This window comes from Pristis pectinata, chromosome 4 (genome assembly GCF_009764475.1).
Source record: "Pristis pectinata isolate sPriPec2 chromosome 4, sPriPec2.1.pri, whole genome shotgun sequence".
Lineage (NCBI taxonomy): Eukaryota > Metazoa > Chordata > Chondrichthyes > Rhinopristiformes > Pristidae > Pristis > Pristis pectinata.
Window position 1 is genome coordinate 26,040,489 of NC_067408.1, and position 22,906 is coordinate 26,063,394.

At 41.5% G+C, this 22,906-nt stretch overlaps 1 protein-coding gene across 2 annotated transcripts; it reads right to left on the reverse strand.

The window, feature by feature from the left end:
• Nucleotides 1–12,185: 12,185 nt before the first annotated feature.
• Nucleotides 12,186–21,233, reverse strand: LOC127569252 (TRAF-interacting protein with FHA domain-containing protein A-like). 2 transcript variants are annotated; one of them, XM_052013709.1, is made up of 2 exons: nucleotides 21,100–21,233; nucleotides 12,186–13,162 (listed from the first exon to the last, which is right to left on the reverse strand). In XM_052013709.1, the coding sequence occupies exon 2, from the start codon at nucleotides 13,095–13,097 to the stop codon at nucleotides 12,534–12,536; it is 564 nt and encodes a 187-aa protein (XP_051869669.1). In that variant the 5' UTR covers nucleotides 13,098–13,162; nucleotides 21,100–21,233; the 3' UTR covers nucleotides 12,186–12,533. The 2 variants fall into 2 exon arrangements, with proteins under 2 accessions (XP_051869669.1, XP_051869671.1); XM_052013711.1 differs by lacking the exon at nucleotides 21,100–21,233 and adding an exon at nucleotides 20,782–20,954.
• Between the last annotated feature and the right edge of the window lie 1,673 nt (nucleotides 21,234–22,906).

Genomic DNA, 22,906 nt, shown 5'->3' on the forward strand with positions numbered 1-22,906 from the left:
AATCAGCACCTCTGGGTCATCCTCCCAGTGGATTTGGTGCGCGGACCAAGTCGGCCCAGACGTGGACACTCGCCGCACACCAACCCTGAAATGAAAACAAAATCGTACAGTACAGTATCAAGTTTATTGCCGTCATTGCACCTTTTATTTTGCATTTGTGCTTTCAATGCTTCCCCATTCGCCACAATACGATTCAACCTCTGAAGAAATATGACCTGCTGCACTCGAAAAACAAATGCACAGAAATCCAGTGTGTTTGTCCGTGTGCTTAAAATTAGATGGATATGCTTTTAGCTCATTACCTCCAAACCCACCCCCCCCCATATTAAACATTTGGCACATATATGATTTGAAGGCATCTATTACAATCGAATCTACGCCATTGTTTCTTATTATACAGTAAAATATTTAATGCAATTATAAACATTAAAGAAAAATCACAAAATGCCAATTATAAATGCTCTATAAACTTTTATAGTTTATTTGAAATACCATTCGATTTTCCAGGAATTGATCACAATTACAATACAAATAGATTCAATGTGTGCTGCCGAGTTGTGTGTGCTAAGCTTGTGTTTATGCTCCTGTGTGTGATTCTGCATGGTACCTCTTTGCCCCCACCCCTCCACCTCCATCTTACCTTTCCAAGTTGGAGAAATAACAAATGGGCGACATTTCAGTCCACTTCAACTTCTTCACCATCGCCTACATTCTCTTTTATCCTCTGCCTGTCTTGCCCACGATCTCCACTTGCACACATTTCCAGTTCTGCAAACTTCTTTCACCAATTTGCCTCCATGTCTTTTCCTTCCTCGGCCAAATCATTGTACCTCTTCACCATCACATCCTCTACTCTTTCACCTCCTCACCGACAAATTTTATTTAACCATATCATTTGCCCATGCAGCATTTGTTCTTTCTTACTGTATTTACCCTCATCTTTTTTCCCTCCCCTCCACAAAATTCCTTTATCCTTTGTTCCTATCAATTCTTTTCATCTCAGCCTTCTCCTTCATCCCATTTATCCTCCAAATCTTCTGCTCTTCCCCAATCCCTTCCAACCTCCTATTCAATTTTACCCTCGCATTTCATGTTTCTCCAACTCTCCACCATCTCCATTTTCCCTCCTCAGCTACAAAGCAATATTTTATATCTTAAACTTATATATTCTTAAAAGTAAAACAAGTTGTCAGTTTCCAGTCTGATCTGAATATCTCCTCATGACAGATTTTCCACCTTCTTCCCATTGTTGTTTATCATCTATATTAATGATTTAGATGATAATGTGGTAAACTGGATCAGCAAATTTGTGGATGACACCAAAATTGGGGCCATAGTGGACAGTGAGGAAGGCTATCAAAGCTTGCAAAGTTATCTGGACCAGCTGGGAAAATGGGCTGAAAATGGGCAGACAAGTGTGAGGTGATGCACTTTGAGAGGACATACACAGTGAACGGTAGGGCACTGAGGTGTGCGGTAGAACAAAGGGACCTGGGAATACAGATCCACAATTCCTTGAAACTGGTAACACAGGTAGATAGGGTCGTAAAGAGAGTTTTTGGCACATTGGCCTTCATAAATCAGGGCATTAAGTACAGGCATTGGGATGTTATGTTGAAGTTGTATAAGACGTTGGTGAGGCCAAATTTATAGTATTGTGTGCAGTTCTGGTCACCTAACTAGAGGAAAGATATCAATAAGCTTGAAAGAGTGCAGAGAAAATTTACACGGATGTTGCCGTGACTTGAGTTATAGGGAAGGGTTGAATAGGTTAGGACTTCATTCCCTGGAGTGCAGGAGAATGAGGGGAGATCTTATAGAGGTATACAGAATTATGAGGGGTATAGATAGGGTGAATTCATGCAGGCTTTTTCCCCTCCCGTTGGGTGAGACTAGAACTATAGGTTTAAGGTGAAAGGTGAAATATTTGAGGGAAACTGAGGGGGAGCTACTTCACTCAGAGGGTGGTGTGAGTGTGGAATGAGCTGCCAGCAGAAGTGGTGGATGGGTTCAATTGTAACATATAAGAGAAGTTTGGATAGGTACATGGATGACAGAGGTATGAAGGGCTATGGTCCGGGTGCAGATAGATAGGACTAGGCAGAAAAACTGGCCGGTATGAACCAGATGGGCTGAAGGGTCTGTTTCTGTGCTGTAGTGCTCTATGACTCTATGCCTCCAATCAGCAACTGCTCTTGGGAGCATCACAAATGAGGTTCTAAGTCCTGGATTCAGGTTGAAGTACAGCCTTCAGCCTCAGAGGCAGGGTCCAGTTTGAGTATAAGTCAAACTTCTCTCCTGTGATGTTAACACCTGATTTTAATATGTTATCTGCTGGAAGAGATGAAAATCATTTATTGTCATGGGACACTGGAGTGCCGCAGGAAGGGTTCAGGTTTCCGAAACATCTATTTCCTGCCTTGTTCATGCAGTGTTGTACAAACACCCAAAACAGAGGAAAATTTGACTCATTTGATCATCTCATCCAATATTCCTCTTATTTCACAATGCACATAATCCAATTACCATAACTAATATTGAGGAAAATCACTTATACAACAAATTGATGTCTCAATATAAAGCTTACACTTCTCCTTTACATTTTGGGTGCTCCAGAGTTGCAGGGTACATTTATGTGAATATGGGCAGATATCCTGTTGTTTTATACAACATAAATGGAATCATTTTCACTTCCACCACCTGGATGGTCACTTGCACATTCTCCCTCTTGTAGAAAGAGCAGATAACCAGGCAGCTATACAAGAAATTGAGGTACGACCTCTGTAAAGAGATCAGGGATGCCAAGAGACAATATCAGTCCAAAATCAAGTCCCAGACCAGCAGTCAGTTGTGGCAGGGTTTACATGCTATAACGGGCTACAAAACGAAGTCAGGCAGCATTGCCAACAACAGCACATCCCTTTCCGATGAGCTTAACACATTCTATGCACGTTTTGAACAGAAGGGGATTGAAATGTCACCACCCACCCTGACATGCACCTGAACCCACAGTCACCATTGCGGACATAAGATCAGGCTTCCGGAGAGTGAACCTACGGAAAGCATCTGGCCCAGATGGTGTCCCTGGCCATGTCCTTGGATCTTGTGCAGATCAGCTGGTAGGGGTACTTGCAGATATTTTTAATCTCTCCCTGCTTCAATCTGAGATTCCCACCTGCTTTCAGAAGGCCACTATCATCCCGGTACCTAAGAAAAACAAGGTAATGTGCCTTAATGACTACTGCCTGGTGGCTCTGACATCCATCGTGAAGTGCTTTGAGAGGCTGGTCATGCCGTGCATTAACTCACCTACTTAATTCGCCTACTGCTGAAATAGGTCTATGGTGGATGCCATCTCCCTGCCCCACGTTCATCTCTGGAGCATCTGGACTATAAAGTCACCTACATTAGACTATTATTTATTGATTACAGCTCTGCCCTCAATACTATAACTCCAAGCAAACTCATCTCCAAACTCCAAGACCTGGGACTTAACACCTCACTTTGTAACTGGATCCTTGACTTCCTGAACAACAGACCACAATCAGTAAGGCAAACAGCACACCTCCAACACAATTATTCTCAACAATGGTGCCCCACAATGCTGCATCCTCAGCCCCCTACTCTACTCCCTATAGACTCATGACTGCATGGCTAGATTCGGCATTATTCTACAAGTTTGCAGATGATCCCACTGTACTGGGCCATATCTCAAATAACGATGAGTCAGAGTACAAGAAGGAGATAGAGAACTTACTGACATGGTGTCATGACAACAACCTTTCCCTCAATGTCAGCAAAACAAAAGAGCTGGTCATTGACTTCAGGAAGGGGGTGGCAGTGTACATGCTCCCGACTACATCAACTGTGCTGAGATTGAGAGGGTTGACAGCTTCAAGTTCCTAGGACTGAACATCACCAATAGCCAGTCCTGGTCCAACCATGTAGGCACCATGGCCAAGAAAGCTCACCAGCACCTCTACTTCCTCAGGAGGTGAAAAAAATTTGCCTTGTCCCCTTTGACACTCACCAACTTTTATCAATAAAAATCATCCTATCCACATTCATCATGGCTTGTAATGGCAACTGCTCTGCCCATGACCGCAAGAAACTGCAGGGAGTTGTGGACACAGCTTGGCACATCGCGGAAACCAGCCTCCCCTCCATGGACTCTGCCTACATTGCTCGCTGCCTTGGTAAAGCAGCCAGGATTATCAAAGATTTAACCCATCTGGGACATTCTGTCTTCTCCCCTCTCCCATTGGACAGAAGATACAAAAGCCTGAAGGCACATATCACCAGGCTCGAGGACAACTTCTATCCCAATGTTATATGACTATTGAACAGTTCCCTAGTACGATAAAATGGACTCTTGACCTCAGAATCTACATCGTTATGACCTTGCACCTTATTGTCTACCTGCACTGCACTTTTTCTGGAGCGGTAACACTTTATTCTGCATTCTGCTATTGTTTTACCTTGTACTACCTCAATGCACTGTTGTAATGAATTGATCTACATGAACGGTATGCAAGACAAGTTTTTTACTGTACTTCAGTAAATGTAACAATAATAAACCAATTTACCAATTTAGCTTGCAAAGATAAAGGAACATAGGTATTAGATTATAAAATCACAAAGTCTGATTCAAATGTCTACACAATACGCTGTAACTTCATTCATTTTACCTCATATTTTGTGCCCTTTGAATTCACCATTTCCTTCAGCCCTCCTCAAACTGACCAATCCAATTTTCCAGCATTAGACAATTTGTTTCTTTTAGCAAGATAATTAAGAGGTGATTGCTTCAAAAAGCGATGCCAGCTTCCAACCTGAGGGCAAGTACAGGTTTGTGTGATTCTTAGGTGAACAAAACCTGTCATCAAAATATAATTGTTATATTGTTAGGTACTTTGCAAGTAGAAATGTGTTTTTATAATTTCAGCTTGATTCAAAGATTATTTTCCTGTTGTACCAAAATGAAGCGTCAGAGTCATATTAGAGAAGCAGGCCCTTTAGCCCACCATCAAGTACCCACCTACATTCATCACTTTTACCAGCACTTGGTCTGTAGCCTTCCATACTTCAGCAATTCAAGTGCTCCTCCAGATACTCTTTAAATGTGAGAGTACCTGCCTCTATGGTGTCATTTTAACAGTGTGTAATCTATGTACATGCAAATACCATTTTGCATTGCTCTATGTGAGTCACCATTTTATAAAGACGGGTATGTTTATTACATAATACAAAATGAGGTTGGTAGGGCTTTACCCATGCGGGCTTGTCAAGCAGTTCCAGGTGGTTGTTGGAATGAGCCACCCTCACCTGATAATGCAATGGCAATTAAATAAAATACTTTCCCGGTAAATCCAAAACACATTGCTCTTGGTATATCATTACCTCCAGATTTAGTCTAACTGGTTGTTCTGCTTTGAGGCAGTGGGATGAGGTGGCTCATTGTTCGGTGGGGATTATCCTGTTGTTTGTTCTCTGTAATGTTTGTGGTTGACAGTCATGTCCTGGCTCAGCAGGCTTGTAAGAAGTAAATCAAACTGCCAAAAGGATAAAACTTAACCTCCGCCTTTTTGTTCAACATGTAACAGCAGAGGAGCAGGAGTCAACATTTTGGACACCAACAGTTTAATCAACAGCAACTACTGCTTGTAAAATGTTGGCAAGATTTTCCAGCATGTGGAGGAAGTGGCTGGAATAGACATGCAAGCACCAGGGATAAGAGGATCTTAACAGGATAAACTCTTCCAGCACCTATATCATAACAGCACCACTAGGATATGCAAATGGAGTGAAAATCCTCACAGTTCAGCAATGTTCAATCTTGTCACAGGAACTATTTTGTTTTTCTGATGTCATCCAACCACTAGAGGGAGTTGAAGCCAGAGTTTACTGCTCCTGTGTGTTCCAAACTCAGTTTCCTTTGCATCCACAATGAATTTGTTTATAAATTCAATGAGATGTGACATGATCATCATACAAGGTTGTGATGGAGAACTGTTTCCATATTCCAACAAAAACACAAATTCACCCAGCATTGGTGGCTCACATAGAGGTCCACCAACTGGCCATCAACTCAATGCATCCACCTATCTCTGTGCACTGGCTGAGGTTATCTCACGTATTTCATTAGATTCACTGGAGTACCTTGTGGGGGCTTGTAATCTGTGATTACAATCATAAAATACGGACTGTACAAATCCTTACAAGACATCAGACTGTGGATAATAGCTAAAACTTTTTTTTGTCTAGTTATGGTTACCATCTCTGCTTTGGAAAGGGACTTCAATCCAAAATTAATCAGTTGCATATCTCCGTTTTCCATTAAGTGTGACAAGCTAACACCAATGCTGTAAGGTGTTTCACCACAGGTTGTGGCGTGTAAGTCCTAACACTGTGCTTAAACATGGCAGGAGACATCCATGGTATTTTTGAATTCCAAAGAAGGCCTTCAACTGTATCAAGATGGTCAATCAGGGTGCATCCAGTACTGATTTAAACCTTGTCCTCAACGGGATGGAATCCCTCAGCAAGATAGACTACATCTGAGTTGTCAAAGACACATTTGTTTTTCCTTATCCATGTTCCTGCTTCTCAGAATAATTTGAGTACATCTTCTAGATTCTCCTTGGATTTTCTTCCTGCTCTGTCTCTCAAGACAGCAAAATGTCATTGAAGTGGCAACAATCAAACAATCAAGTGTCCTTTGGAAACTGCTTAGGCCTGATGATATCTCAATGGAAGTTTATTTTATTGGAACATTCCCAGAAGTGTATTAATCATTGAATACTCATTTGAACCTTACTCACTCTGGTTGTAAGCATGTGACGTGTCAAGAGTTGTTCACTGCAAGCTGACCCACCACACTTCTGTTGATCATTATCCTACAATTTCCACAGTTTCTAATGGTGCCATGTCTTCACTACTGAATGATTCCAGCAGCCTGATCAAAAAATTCAATATGTGCAATTGCTCTTTTTCCCTACAATCTCCTTAACTGTTGTCTAACCTTTTCCTTCACGCTGTATTGTGAAGAATTTAGATGTAACATTCTTCTTCAGGTGAATTTTGTCTTTCAAACCTTGCATCGTCCAAATTAATCACAAAACACTTCAGGTTATTTGCTGTGCAGCTGATACAGAAAGTTTCCTGTGCTCTTGATCTCTCCCCAATCCAGCTTTGTCTTTGGTTCCTTGCCCTGAAATAATCAAATGAGAGACCTATGCTTTATTCTAACTTCACATATCCCTATCATGTCAATTCCATCCATAGGTATGCAAATAGACAGATGACTCCTTGAACCTCATAGTACCATTTGGCCAATGAAGCTTAAATTCTTGCTCATACATCACCAATCAGTGCCAAGTTCCATTCCATTAACATTCTCTTTCCTTCGATATATTCTGTAATATGAAAAGAGTCAGTAGAATTCTAGTTTGGTGTTAACAGTCCATCCAATTCCCCATCTCTTCACCTGGTTCATGCATACAATGCCCTTTACTATTCCTACCAACAGGTTTCATACAGCTTGTTTGCTTGAGTATGCCATGGACTTGCTTTTCCATAGCTCCAGAAAGGGAAAAAAATAAAACCAAACAAAATGTAAGCTTACTCCTAAAATTCTCCTGCTTAATCTTTATTCACCTTATGCTATCAATTATCATAAGTGTATCATGCAAACATCAAGTGAAAACACACACAGTTCAGCATTATTCATGTGCATTCTTTGTGTGAAACCATTTTATTTTACTGATGTTATACCTGAGCAATATAATACCCAGGTCACAAAGTGCCACAAAGTACTTCCTAGGAAGAATGAGGTTGATTTACAATCCTATTTTTGAGTGAGAGAGAGAGAGGCAGTTATTCACTAAAAGTCAGAATAGAACTTGACTGCTTTGATCCCATTTTTGTTCTCACTGTTATATTTCCACTTTAGTGCAGGAGACTCATTAACCAAAGCATCTGCTGGGATTACATACAAACAATGCTGGAGGAACTCAGCAGTTCAGGCAGCATCTATGGTGAGAAATAAACAGTTGACGTTTTGGGTAAAGACCCTTCATCAGGACTCTGGGATTACAATGTATTCTTCAAGCACAGGTCCTCCCCAGGTTACCAACACCTGACTTATAGACAGCCTGTACACACGATCGAGGGTTTGTGAGACTGGCGAGGTGGATGGCGATGAATTTGCTGGATGCTGTGGGGCTGCAGGCATCTTCTGTGTGGGAACGGGGCATTTCTGCATGCCTTCTCTACCCACCACCCTCCCCTCCCAAGCCACAACAATCAGGGTCTGGGTTGAACTGAGCAGAGCTGGGAGCACCGAGCAGGCTCACTCACTCGCTCCCTGAGTCAATGAGCCTGGCAGCCAGGCACTCCTCCTGCAACTTCCTTGCTGTTCCGTTCCAGTTGTTCTTGTTCATTCTGACTTACAAAGAGTTCAGGTTCTAAATAGTTTGTAACCTGCGGACTGTCTGTAGCATTAAGAGGGCATGGAGCGCATGGTTCAGCTAATGGTAATGGACCTCAAAGAACGTGAACAGCAGATTTTCAAATGGCAATAAACAGGACAGGTAAGTGGATTTTGGCATCTTACAGATTAATTTCTTTTCAGGGTCAAGAGGAGCATTAATATTGCATGAGAATTGATCATTCAGATGCTTGACCTTGTGCAGACATCCCCAGTCCAACATCTACTAATCCCACCGCCAATTTAATATAAAATTCATGGATTTTCTCACTTCATGCCCATAGTTCCATTGCAGAGGCAGCTCAATACAAATGTGACAAATAAAATCCAACAGCCAATGTTACTGAAATCAAAATCTGCACAATAAAAATCTTAAATCAAAGGAAAAATGCTGGAGTTACTCAGCAGGCCAAGCAGCGTATGTGAAAGGAGAATCAGAGTTAGCATTTCAGATTGATTTGGTTAGGGTAATCAAAACTGTTTTATATTTTGATTGTTTACACAAGTAGTCTACTTGTCCAGTGTTTCTAACGATGTGTCAATGTTATAGAACCCACAACATATTCTCATGTTAGCATTTGACTGGAGAGAATCTAGCCTGTGTAAAATAAACACTGTGGGTGCAATCAATTTGCTGCACCATGGGCAACCCAGAAAATCTCCAGAACTGAAGGACCTGTGTTTATGGTGCACAGTTAAGGCATTGTATTTGATGAAATTGAATTCCCTGCAAAAGTGGTCATTTTCTGAGTTGAGTTCCTCACAGTACCATAGCTGATGTTGGCGAGCACTGTCTGGCAGATGTTGCAGTTGTAGCTTTAATGTCAGTAGCAAAGCCCTGCAGAAGGAATACCTTGGCTTCAGACCTACAGAAAAACTTTTCATGGAGGCCCCCAAAAGTTTGTTGAAATGCATTCTGTGTAACAACAAGTTTTCTGGAACTGCCTCAGTTTATACCTACACTCCCAGGATGGGAATGGTATAGACTAGAACTGTAGTGAGATCAGTTCAATCTCTGACCATAGCCCTACCCATTGTCTGTGCCCCTCCTCCATTTTGTCCATTATTATCAAGGTGATCAAAATCAACTATTACAAAATTTCCTAATGCATGATGCAAGGCAGGGATCCCAAAAGTAATTTCCTTCTGATAATTATAGGACTCTTAGTGCGAAATCTATCAAAAAAATCACCAAAAATGAGAGAATTAAGATATCAAGTATAATTTCTATCAAGCTGACATGCTCCACAACTTTAATAGTTCCTTTACTGGCTAGCAAGGTTGAAAGCCATTCAAGGTTCCATAAATCACAAAACTTTAATGCCATCCACAGTACTGTTTCATAACCTATGTGGCAGTGGTATGAATAATAGTGGAGAGAGCAATGAAAACATACTAAACACATTTGTTTAGACAAGGATTTCAGCAATGCAGCACAAATGTCTCATGAAATATTGGAATCACACAACCAATGTCATAATGCATAAACATCTCTCTTTCTGGGAACTTTTATGTATAATTAATAATGTACAGCATTAACCCAACTTTATTCTGTTTTACATTCCAGCAAATTAATTTACAGACAGAAGCTGGTTTAGCTAGTCATGTTGTTACATAGCTGCATTCCAATGCAACACACTTGGCCACGATCCTTAGAACATGTTTAGACCTGTTCATCCAGGTATTTGACAATCGGCAAAATGACTATTCATTTATTTTTACACTAGTTTGTTGATGTTTTTGATGTTACCATTCAAATGAAAGATGTTAATGTCTTTGAAATGATAATGAATTAAACACATATAAGGTATAGTTATGACATTATATCTGCAGTTTATGAAGGTGGTGTCAAAACAGCTCACTGATCCCTGGGATATGGTTGAAATAAGCTTCTAGACAACATCTGTACATAGGGTTATAGACACTGAGCATTCAAGATGTGACACTATAATTGCATCTGCCATTAATTATCAGCTTGCATAACCTTTAGCAGTTCTTCTCTCATTTGTCTTGTATTGCATTTCATCTTCTTGTTTCCTGTCCATCAAGCTGAATGTAGAATATATCTATTAAAAGGGCTAAAAGGTTCCTCTAGATGGTGCAGTTAACCTAACAGTTCTTTATAGGTCAAAGACTTTTAAGTGCAAACTATGCCAAAAATAATGTGTTGGAAGTTAGTTTCCCAGATCAAAATAATGAAAACATACAGTTTCTACCGATCACATTCACTTAAGGAGGCTCTCAAAATTAAGCTACATTTATTTAGTACAAAGACATTGATAGACAAATTTATTTAAAAAAATTATAAGCATTAAAATATATTGAAGTTACTTGAAAACCTACTAATGTACAATGAAACTAGTAAATAAGATAGAAGTAGCAGAATAATACTTTGAGATATTTTCAATGATTTAAACGAGTGGTGACAAATTATCTCTTCTTGAAAATGTTATTGCTATTTTGCATATTTTAGCCCTGTCAATAAAAATGTACTGTTACCACTTAAATGTAATTAATGTATTTCAATAAACATTGTGTTTCTAGGCTGACAGAAATGCAACCACATGTATAGCCCACTGATTAGTTACTGTCTGCAGTGTTTGTTCTATATCTTGTCCTGGAAAAGTGAAGAAAGTGCATAAGTGTCACATTGTACCTTTGGGTAATCTACCTATCATGACTGAATAGTTGGCAACATGCACAGGTTGTGAGATGGAGGCATGCTGCCTATCAACGCTAATCCCATTTACCTGCAATTAGGCCCATATCCCTCTATGCCTCCCCTATCTAAGTAACTGTCCAAATGTCTTTTAAATTTTGGAAAGGACAAACAGAAGAACTGAGAAAACTTTGGAGGCTGCTGAAGTTTTGTTGAACTGTGAATATATGTATTTATATGATCACTACATGATTAAAGCCTAATGTTTAAAGTCTTCCTGTAGTGAGTATGATTGTGTTTTTACAATTTATAGAGTTTATCTGCACTTTGCCAGGAAAATGTTATACTCAAAATTACTCTAAAGTTCTGGGTAAATTCAAAGACATCATTTGAACTTAAGTCTCCAGGCCAACCTGTGGAAAATTTTGGTTGAAAGGGATGACTTGGTTCCAGGTTATATCAAGTGAGATGATGTAACCTAGATTCTAAAAATATTGGGATAGATTTTCAGCTCATAACCTGGTGTAAAACTGGTAAAATTGGGCCTGTTAAAGGAACCACTCAAATTTTGAATTTTAAATCAATGGGAATTAGGCAGCTTCTATAAGAGCTACATATCCTACTTTAAAAAATTGAAATAATTTTCCTAATCATTTTATGCAATACAAACAAAAAACAAATGAGTAGCCCAAATTTCTCTAGTCGATCAGATCTTTAAATACCAGGGATTAACCTAGTGCCTGTTCTTACATCTTTCTCCACTGCTTGATTCTCTCCCACGTTCTCATGATTAGAACAGAAAACAGTACTCAAAACAGGTTGCTTAATCAGAAGAGTGCACCACTTAGTGAAGATTGCCTCTAATATGTATTGTCTTGCTTTATTTAACTTACAGAAAGTTTGATGGAAATGAAAAGAAAAAAAAAGTATATTGTAACATTAAGAGACCAAACAGGCCAAACAGACCAAATAGGGGAAAATCTATTGAAAAGACTACATATGTGAACTAAAATAATTGTAAACATAAATACATAAATGGCAGACCAATAATAGATCAGTTTAATACTATGGTGATTATGACCTTTCACACATTAAGATTCTACATTTACCTCTTTAGCAAATATGAAATTACTTGCTTAGTTCAAGAGGTATACATACTATCTTATAAAATTCACAGTAAACCTGTAAAGCTTTATATATTACCATGACCTTAATTGTATCCACTTTGTTTACTTCAGACTAGCTCTTTCATATTAAGCTACATCATGCAGATTTTTTGATACAACTTTGTTTCATGGAGTTTTGGAACATTCCTTTGTAGTGTCCGGTAGGGAGGAGGGCAAAAATAAAGGTATCTGTATTAAAATCTAAAAATATCGTATCCTGTTATGAAAGCATGTATTGGTCAAGATCTTCACCAACTTCTATTGGTTCCCGTGGATCATGCTGACAATTAGGAAAAGACGTTTCGATCTGAGAACGGTATCTGGCACTTGTCACCAGACAACGTGAAGGGGAGCCCTCCTTAATCACAACTTCAAACTTGGATACTGAATCACCACCTCCTTGTTCCAGATAAAACTGAAAGTCAGTAAACTGGATTACAGATTTCCCTGGCAGGAGCTGTTTTTGTAGGTAGCTTAGTTTATGACCATTAATTGAAAGTGTAAACCTGTTGCTCAGGTTTTTTATTTCAAATTGAAGTTCTGAGCTGTCAGCCGTGAGGAAAGCTTCAATCTGAAACTGTAACCTGGATGCTCTTCCGTGGTTCAGTTGGACGTTGCAAGTGTTCTTCCTCCCAAAGGTCACTATCTCATGAGCTTCATATGTCCGTGGTTCATTGAATTTGACAAAGCTGAAAACATCTTCTTCCTTTTCTCCTGGATGGCAGACACTGATGAAAAGGCATGGCACATTTTCCTGCGTGAGACTGTCACTGACACTGTCCATTTTCAATGGTATTCCTATTGGGCTAGTTGAAGAATGTTAGTATTCAATCCCAGGCTTCCATAAACCTACAGACAAAATATTTGTTGGGAATATTTTGTTACCTTGATATATTCCTCTGGTTACCTTGATATATTTTTTTTCTAACTGCTTCAAAAGAATAACCATGTATTCTAATACTCAGCTGGCATCTTAAATTTAACACCTTAAATTTTAACCATGGTCCTCCCACATTCAAGCTCTCTCACAGATTTTACACAGGTGCTTGCTGGAATCTTTGGGGCAAAAGTTCACTGAAAGTGGCTAGGCAAGTGGATAAGATGGTAAAAGATGCATATGGAATGCTTGTCTTCATTGGTAGGGGTGTTAAGTATAAGAGAAAGGAAGTCATGCTAAAGCTATATAAAACTCTAGTCAGACCACACTTCGAATATTGTGTGCAGTTCTGGTCATCCCGTTATAGGAAGGACGTGGACTGTGGTATTGGTGTTGGTTTATTATTGTCACTTGTACCGAGGTACAGTGAAAAACTTGTCTTGCATTCTGATCGTACAGGTTAATTCATTACACAGTGCAGTTACATTGAGTTAGTACAGAGTGCATTGAGGTAGTTCAGGTAAAAACAATAACAGTACAGAGTAAAGTGTCACAGTTACAGAGAAAGTGCAATAAGGTGCAAGGTCAGAACAAGGTAGATTGTGAGGTCAGAGTCCATCTCAACGTACAAGGGAACTGTTCAATAGTCTTATCACAGTGGGGTAGAAGCTGTCCTTAAGCCTGGTGGTACGTGCCCTCAGGCTCCTGTATCTTCTACCTGATGGAAAGGGTGCAGAAGAGGTTTACCGGGAAGCTGTCTGGATTAGAGGGTATGAGCTACAAGGACAGGTTGGACAAACCTGGGTTGTTCTCCCTAGAGCATCAGAGGCTGAGGGGAGGACCTGATAGAGGTTTTTAAAATTATGAGAGGCATAGATAGGGTAGACAGTCAGAATCTGTTCCCCAGGATAGAAATGTCCCCAGGAGGACATGCTTTAAGGTTAGAGGTGGCACGTTTAAAGGCGACGTGAGGGGCAAGGTTTTTGTTTACGCAGAGTGTGATAGGTGCCTGGAATGGGTTACGAGGGATAGTAGTGGAACCAGGCAGATTGGTGAAGTTTAAGAGGTCTTTAGATGGAAACAAGAATATGAAGGGAATGGAGGGATATGGATGATACACTGGAGGAGGACATTTTGAATATATTGGCATCAAGATTGGCACAACATCATAGGCCGAATGGCCTGTCCAGTGCTGTACTGTTCTATTGTCTGAAATGTTAGGCAACAGTTGATCCCAGCTGAATGGCTCTTTAGGAGTCTGACATGTAGACTACAAGGGATCTCCTAGATTGTAAAATAATTTTATTTTAGAAAAAACGATTCTCTGGGATAAAGATTTAGGGGTTGTTCCCAAGCAACCATTTATCAAATAAAGACAAATTCAGATCTTTTGTGATTTTGGTTTTTCATAGCAGTTAGGATATTGGTTTCATGTATTATTAAACTTATATAGCATCCCACTGAGAATAATCATAAAATTAGAAAATTATGTTATGTTTGCCACATTACTTGAATGCTTTACTAAAAATAACTATGTAACAAGAAGTGATACAACTAAATGCAAAATATATTTTTTTATGTTCATAGATTAAATAAGACAAGCACCTTTGGAAACAAAGTGTGAATATCCTGATCTGTTTTACTTCTGTAGGCTCTGCATGAAAAGGATTTCAAACAAGTGTGTTGTGAAATGTTCTTTCCAATTTCAATAGGATATGTAGTGCAAAATTACTTTGTTTCTAAAAATAAATGGGGCTGCTTATTCCAATATACAATAATCAGGGTTCATTTGAGAGCAGATTCTTTCGGTGCATGGTTGTGAAACATTTGCAACTTTAAACCCTGACTTTGACTTCATTTGGATAATTGTATATCAGAGATTGTCACTAAGATATTTAAGATATGTATTTATTAGTCACATGTACATCGAAATACACAGTGAAATGCGTCTTTTTGGTTACTGAGAACGTGCTGGGGGCAGCCCACAAGTGTCACCACTCTTCCGGCGCCAACATAGCATGCCCACAACTCCTAAACTGAACATCTTTGAAATGTGGGAGAAAACCGGAGCACCCGGAGGAAACCCAAGCAGACACGAGGAGAATGTACAAACTCCTTACAGACAGCAGCAGGAATTGAACCTGGGTCGCTGGCGCTGTAATAGCGTTACACTAACCAGTACACTACTGTGCCTTCTTCACCACCCTAACCACCTGTGTGGCCACTTTCAGGGAACTACACTACTGCTACACTACCGTGCCACCCTAATTCTGTCCTTGACCATTATCCCATCACACATTTTCCATCAGAGATTATAAGGACAATGGTAAACAGTGGGAATCGGAACCATTTCTCCTCTTCCATAACTGAAAGACACTTATTGTATTGTCCCATCTGTATTTGGTTGAGCTTGCCAAATCAACACCAACCAGGATCTTACTGTTTTTTTAAAAAAATAGTTCAGTACAATAGCACAGAGTATATTTCCTTCAATGTTTTTCAGGAACTGTATGACCTGATCCCAGTGCATGGTAATTTATGCCTTAACTATGACTACAAACAAAGAAAAAGCAAACTGAATACTTACTGTGGAATCACATCAAAACAGCTTAAGTAGAACAAGGATTGAAACAAGCTAGTGGTGAACATTGTAGATTGAACCGGCCCCTTCATATGGTTAAATCTTTTGCTGCAGAATTATTCAGCAGGACATAATAAGTTTGCAGGTGACGCCAATGATTAGTAAGTTTGCAGATGATAACCAAATCGGTGGTATAGTTGACAGTGAAGAAGATTACTTTAGAGTACAACAGGATCTAGAACAACTGGGAAAGTGGGTCAAGGAATGGCAGATGGAATTTAACTCAGACAAGTGCGAAGAATTGCATTTTGGTAAGCTAAACCAGGGCAGGACATACATGGTAAATGGCAGAATCCTGGAGAAGATTGTAGAACACAGAGACCTAGGGGATACAAGTACATAGTCCCCTGAAATTAATGACACAGGTAGACAGGGTGGTGAAGAAAGTAGTCTGGCATGCTTGCCTTCATCAGATAGGGCACTGAGTACGAGAATTTGGATGTCATATTACAACAATACAAAACATTGGTGAGACTACACTTCAAGTACTGTGTGCATTGTGCATTTCTGGTCACCGAGCTATAAGAAGAATGTCATTAAGGTGGAAAGAGTGCAGAAGGGATTCACAAGGATGTTGCCAGAACTGGAGGACTTCAATTATACAGAGAGATTGAACAGACTGGGGCTTTTTTGTCTGGAGCATAGGAGGCTGAGGGGTGACCTTATAGAGGTATATAAAATCATAAAGGTAAGACGGTAAAATCACCTTATTACCTTCGTAGATAAGGTGAACGATTACAGTCTTTTTCTGAGGGTAGGGGAGTCTAAAACTGGAGGGCATAGATTTAAGGTGAGAGGGGGAAAATTTAAAGGGGCCTGAAGGGCAATTTTTTCCATACCGAGGTTAATGGGTATGTGGAACGAGCTGCCAAAGGGAATGGTAGAGGCAGGTACAATTACAACATTTAAAGGGCATTTGAATAGGAAATGTTTAGAGGGTAATGGGCCAAATACAGGCAAATGGGACTAGATCAGGTAGGCAACTTGATCGGCATGGACAATTTGCTCTGAAGGGCCTGTTTCTGTGCTGTATAACTCTATGATTAATTAATATTGAGATATCTAATCTGATAGCATGTGAAGAATAAATTACAGGAATAGGCAGCAAGGAAGCAGCTCAAGATCAGATGAGGAAATCTCACCTCAGATATCTCAATTGCAAAGGGAAAAATATTGCCAATTTCTACTTAACTCAATTAATTATATTTCAATGAATCGGGAATTAGAAGTTCTACCTGAAATGCTATTATCAGCAATTGTCTCACCATGATATAGGCAAAAACATATTTTTTTTTAAAGAGTGGTCAAAATAGCACATTATTTTCAAATAAAAACATACTTGTGCGATGAACAGAATTATGCCACCTTTTTACATGATCAACTTATTCAGTTCTCTATGAAACACTAGGTTACAGCAATTCAAATGTATTCATTACAGGGTTTATATTTATCCTTTGTGAATCTTCATGATGATGTCACTAAGTCTATCCAATGTTAATTGATACTCTTCCTACTGATTCTGTAATCAAGTCAGACTTGAGGCTGCACTAATCACTGAGATACCAAATTCCATTTATATAATCCGATGTAAGGAATTAAACATGCATTCTGAAATGCAAGCTGTCTCTGAACATACCAGTCATCTGCACAGATGGACATTGCGAGTTTGATGGGAGTTGAAAGAATCAAAGGACAGCTGGGTGCAACTTGGTCTGTGGCAACAGTGTGATTTATGGAAGGAAGTGCAATGTTTCATAAGCAACAACATCCTTATTCAGGTAACTATTCCTCAAAACTGAACTGGGCAGCAGTGGCACAACCAGTAGCTTGACATTAGAAAGCAGACAATGATGGTAGAAGTTGTTTCAAACTGGAGGCCTGTGACTAATGGTGTTCCCCAGGGCTCCTTGCTAGGCCCATTGCTATTTGTCATCTATATTATTGATTTGGATGAGAATGTACAAGACATGGTTAGTAAATTTGCAGATGACGCTAAAATAGGTGGTGTCATTGACAGTGAAGCTGGTTATCAGGATTTACAGAAGGATCTTGATCAGCTGGGTAAGTGGGCCGAGGTATGGCAAATGGAGTTTAATTCGGATAAGTGCAAAGTGTTACAATTTGGGAAGACAACTGAGGATAGGACTTTCGTGGGTTGGGGAGTGTTGTAGAACAGATAGACCTAGGAGTACAAATACATGGTTCCCTGAAAGCAGCATTGCAAATAGACAGGGTGAAGGCGGCTTTTAACATGCTGCCCTTCATCATTCAGGGCATTGAGTATAGCATTGGGGATGTTACATTGCAGTTTATTTTATTTATTTCTATTTCAGCACAATACAGGCCCTTCGGCCCACCATGTTGTGCCGACCTTTAAACCTCGCTTAAGATTATCTAACCCCTTCCTCCCACATATGCCCCTAGTTTAAATTCCTCCATATGCTTATCTAACAATCTCTTGAACTTGACCAGTGTACCTGCCTCCACCACTGCCCCAGGCAGTGCATTCCATGCCCCAACCACTCTCTGGGTAAAAAACCTTCCTCTGACATCTCCCTTGAACTTCACACCCATTACTTTAAAGTCATGCCCTCTTGTATTTTTTTAAATTTTATTTACAGCGTGGTAACAGGCCCTTCCGGCCCAACGAGTCTGCATCGCCCCTTTTAAACCCAAGTTAACCTACCCGTACGTCTTTGCAATGTGGGAGGAAACAGAAGCACCCGGAGGAAACCCACGCAGACACGGGAGAATGTACAAACTCCTTACAGACAGCTGCAGGAATCGAACCCCAATCGCTGGCGCTGTAATAGCGTCACGCTAACCACTACGCTACCGTGAGCATTGGTGCCCTGGGAAAGAGGCGCTGGCTGTCTACTCTATCTATTCCTCTTAATATTTTGTATACCTCTATCATGTCTCCCCTCATCCTCCTTCTCTCCAAAGAGTAAAGCTAGGGCTTAGTCTCTCCTCATAATCCATACTCTCCAATCCAGGCAGCAGCCTGGTAAATCTCCTCTGCACCCTTTCCAATGCTTCCACATCCTTCCTATAATGAGGCGACCAGAAGTGGACACTGTACTCCAAGTGTGGTCTCACTAGAATTTTGTAGAGCTGTGTCATTACCTCACGGCTCTTAAACTTGATCCCCCGACTTATGAAAGCTAATATCCCATAAGCTTTCTTAACTACCCTATCCACCTGTGAGGCAACTTTCAGTGATCTGTGGATACGAACCCCTAGATCCCTCTGCTCCTCCACACTACCCAGAATCCTGCCATTAACCTTGTACTTCGCCTTGGAGTTTGCCCTTCCAAAGCATACCACCTCGCAATTCTCCGGATTGAACTCCATCTGCCACTTCTCAGCCCAGCTCTGCATCCTATCAATATCCCTCTGCAATCCCCTACAGTCCTCCACACTATCCACAACACCTCCGACCTTTGTGTCATCTGCAAATGTGCTAACCCACCCTTCTACCCCCTCATCCAAGCCATTAATAAATATCACAAAAAGTAGAGGTCCCAGAACCGACCCTTGTGGGACATGACTAGTCACAACCCTCCAATCTGAATGCACTCCCTCCACTACAACCCTCTGCTTTCTACAGGCAAACCAATTCTGAATCCACTCGTCCAAGCTTCCCTGGATCCCATGCCCTCTGACCTTCTGAAGAAGCCTACCATGTGGAACCTTGTCAAACACCTTACTAAAATCCATGTAGATCACATCTACTGCACTACCCTCATCAATCTTCCTGGTCACCTCCTCAAAGAATCCTATCAGGCTTGTGAGGCAAGATCTTCCCTTCACAAAGCTATGCTGGCTGTCTCTAAATGCTCATAGTTGTACAAGATGTTGGTGAGGCCGCATTTGTAATATTGTGTTCAGCTTTGATCACCCTGCTTTAGGAAAGATGCTATTAAGCTGGAAAAAGTGCAGAGAAGATTTGAGGATGTTGCCAGGACTCATGGGACTGTGTTATGGAGATAGGCTGAGCATGTTGGGGCTTTTTTCATTGGGGTGTAAGAGAATGAGGGGTGATCTTGTAGAGAGGGGCATAGATAGGGTGAATGCACACAGTTTTTTTCCCATGGTTGGGGAAGCAAGAACTAGAGGGCATAGGTTTAAGGTGAGAGGGAAGAGATTTAATAGGAACCTGAGGGACAATTTTTTCACTCAGAAGATGGTCAGTATATGGAAGGAGCTGCCAGAGGAAGTAGTTGAGGCAGGTACATTAACAACATTTAAAAGGTACTTGGACATGTACATGGATAAGAAAGGTTTAGAGGGATATGGGCCAAACACCAGCAACTGGGACTTGCTTAGATGGGAATCTTGGACAGCATGGATCAGTTGGGCCAAAGGGCCTGTTTCCATGCTGCACCCTATGATTCAATCATCCTGACCCCGGGTGCCGTCTGAGCGGAGTTTGCACTTTCTCCCTCTGACTGCGTGGGTTTCCTCCCACATTTCCAAGACATGCGGGCTGGTAGTTTAATTGGCCATTCTAAATTGGCCCTCATGTGTAGGTAATGGCTAGAATCTTGGGGGGGGGGGGGGGGGGGGGGGGGAATGTGGGGAAGAACGATGAAATGGGATTAATGGTTGGTGGGCAGCCTGAATTCAAAGGGCCAATTTCTGTGCCGATTTCCGTCACACGTCCCGAACAATTGCAAATATCATGAGACTTCACTAAAGAAGCCTTATAATAAGTATAAAATCTCGCGCCTCTGCAGCGTGACTGTTATTTCCGCAAAAGGCCACAATTACTTTATAATCTTAGGGAATCCCGAATCACCAGTACCTCGGTACTTATAGGTAATTTGGTAATTTATGCCTGCATAGATCGGAGTCTCGTAAAATCCTGCTAGAAAAGCAAAAACAATTTCCAATGAATACATGCGCATTTAGTCACGTCCCGCCACTTGCCCACAACAAAGCACTGACATTGACTCTGGTTTGCTTTTTGCAGCAGTGCGGTGAACCGAACTGAGAACTTCCGTCTGCACCAGACGACACTTTAGGACTCCCTGCAGTTCCACTCCGTTTCCAGCCCCGCAAAAGACTTGCAATAGTGGAGGGGACGGGGCAATACCAAACCCTGCCCACGAGTCCCTGCAACGGTCTCCGCTGCTCTTCTCCCACCCCGGCCAAACCCAGTCCTGTTTGTCGAATGCGAGTTGATTGGCAACTCTCCATATTCAAGAATGCAAACGCCTACAGCTTACACTACCAGCTCATGTTAAACATACCACCCTTACTTACCCCGCGGCACCGACCGGCGGCTTTCAGGCGCGGCTCGGAGTCCTTGGACCCGCCCCGCTCAGCTCACGGCGAATCCGGGGAAGAGCCCTGGCCACACCCGCTCAGCCGTAGCGCCGCCTTTCCGCCACTCGGCGTGCAGTGTATCTGCTCACATCCCGCGGCGCTGATAGAAAGCTGCGGGCAGTCGGGGAGGTATTTTCGTCCTCTAGGAGGAAATAGGAAAATAAATAAGCACCAATAGAAACTAACGCGGAGGAGCGAGAAGCTGTGCATAGGGTCAGGGGTTGAATCTGCATTCGACTTCTTCCCTCGCAGCTGGAGAAGTTCAAATATTTTTGAATTAAAAGAAATGTCCTCGATCATGGTGACACAGGAGATTCTGCAGATGCTGGAATCTGGAGCGACACACACAAAATGCTGGAGGAATTCAGCAGGTCAGGCAGCATCTATGGAGGGAAATAAACAGTCGGATCTGGTATTAGTATTGGTTTATTATTGTCACTTGTACCGAGGTACAGTGGAAAACTTGTCTTACAAACGGATCTTACAGGTCAATTCATTACACAGTGCAGTTACATTAAGTTAGTACAGAGTGCATTGATGTAGTACAGGTAAAAACAATAACAGTACAGAGTAAAGTGTCACAGCTACAGAGAAAGTGCAGTGCAATAAGGTGCAAGGTCACAACAAGGTAGATCATGAGGTCATAGTCCATCTCATTGTATAAAGGAACTGTTCAATAGTCTTATCACTGTGGGGTACAAGCTGTCCTTAAGTCTGGTGGTACGTGCCCTCAGGCTCCTGTATCTTCTACCCGATGGAAGAGGAGAGAAGAGAGAATGTCCCCGGTGGGTGGGGTCTTTGATTATGCTGGCTGCTACACCAAGACAACGAGAGGTAAAGACAGAGTCCAAGGAGGGGAGACTGGTGTTTGTAATGCGCTGGGCTGTGTCCACAACTCTCTGCAGCTTCTTGCGGTCTTGGGCAGAGCAGTTGCCATACCAAACCGTGATACATCCTGATAGGATGCTTTCTCTGGTGCATCGGTAAAAGTTGGTGAGAGTCAAAGGGGACAAACCAAATTTCTTTAGCCTCCTGAGGAAGTAGAGGCGCTGGTGAGCTTTCTTGGGCATGGCATCCACGTGGTTTGTCCAGGATAGGTTGTTGGTGATGTTCACCCCCAGGAACTTGAAGCTGTCAACCCTCTTGACCTCAGCACCATTGATGTAGACAGGTGCATGTACACCGCCCCCTTTCCTGAAGTCAATGACCAGCTCTTTAGTTTTGTTGACATTGAGGGAAAGGTTGTTGTCATGACACCATTCTACTAAGCTCTCTATCTCCTTCCTGTACTCCGACTCATCGCTGTTTGAGATACGTCCTACAAAGTTGGTATCATCTGCAAACTTGTAGATGGAGTTAGAGCAGAATCTGGCCACACAGTCATGAGTGTATAGGGAGTAGAGTAGAGGGCTGAGGACGCAGCCTTGAGGTGCACCAGTGTTGAGAATAATCGTGCCGGAGGTATTGCTGCCTGTCCTCACTGATTGTGGTCTGTTTGTTAGAAAGTCAAGGATCCAGTTACAGAGGGAGATGTTGAGTCCTAGGTCTTGGAGTTTGGTGACAAGCTTGCTTGGTATTATTGTATTGAAGGCAGAGCTGTAGTCAATAAACAATAGTCTAACGTAAGTGTCTTTACTGTCCACATGCTCCAGAGCTGAGTGAAGGGCCAGGGAGATGGCATCTACTGTAGACCTGTTTCGGCGATAGGCAAATTGCAATGGGTCCAGGTTGTCTGGTAGGCTGG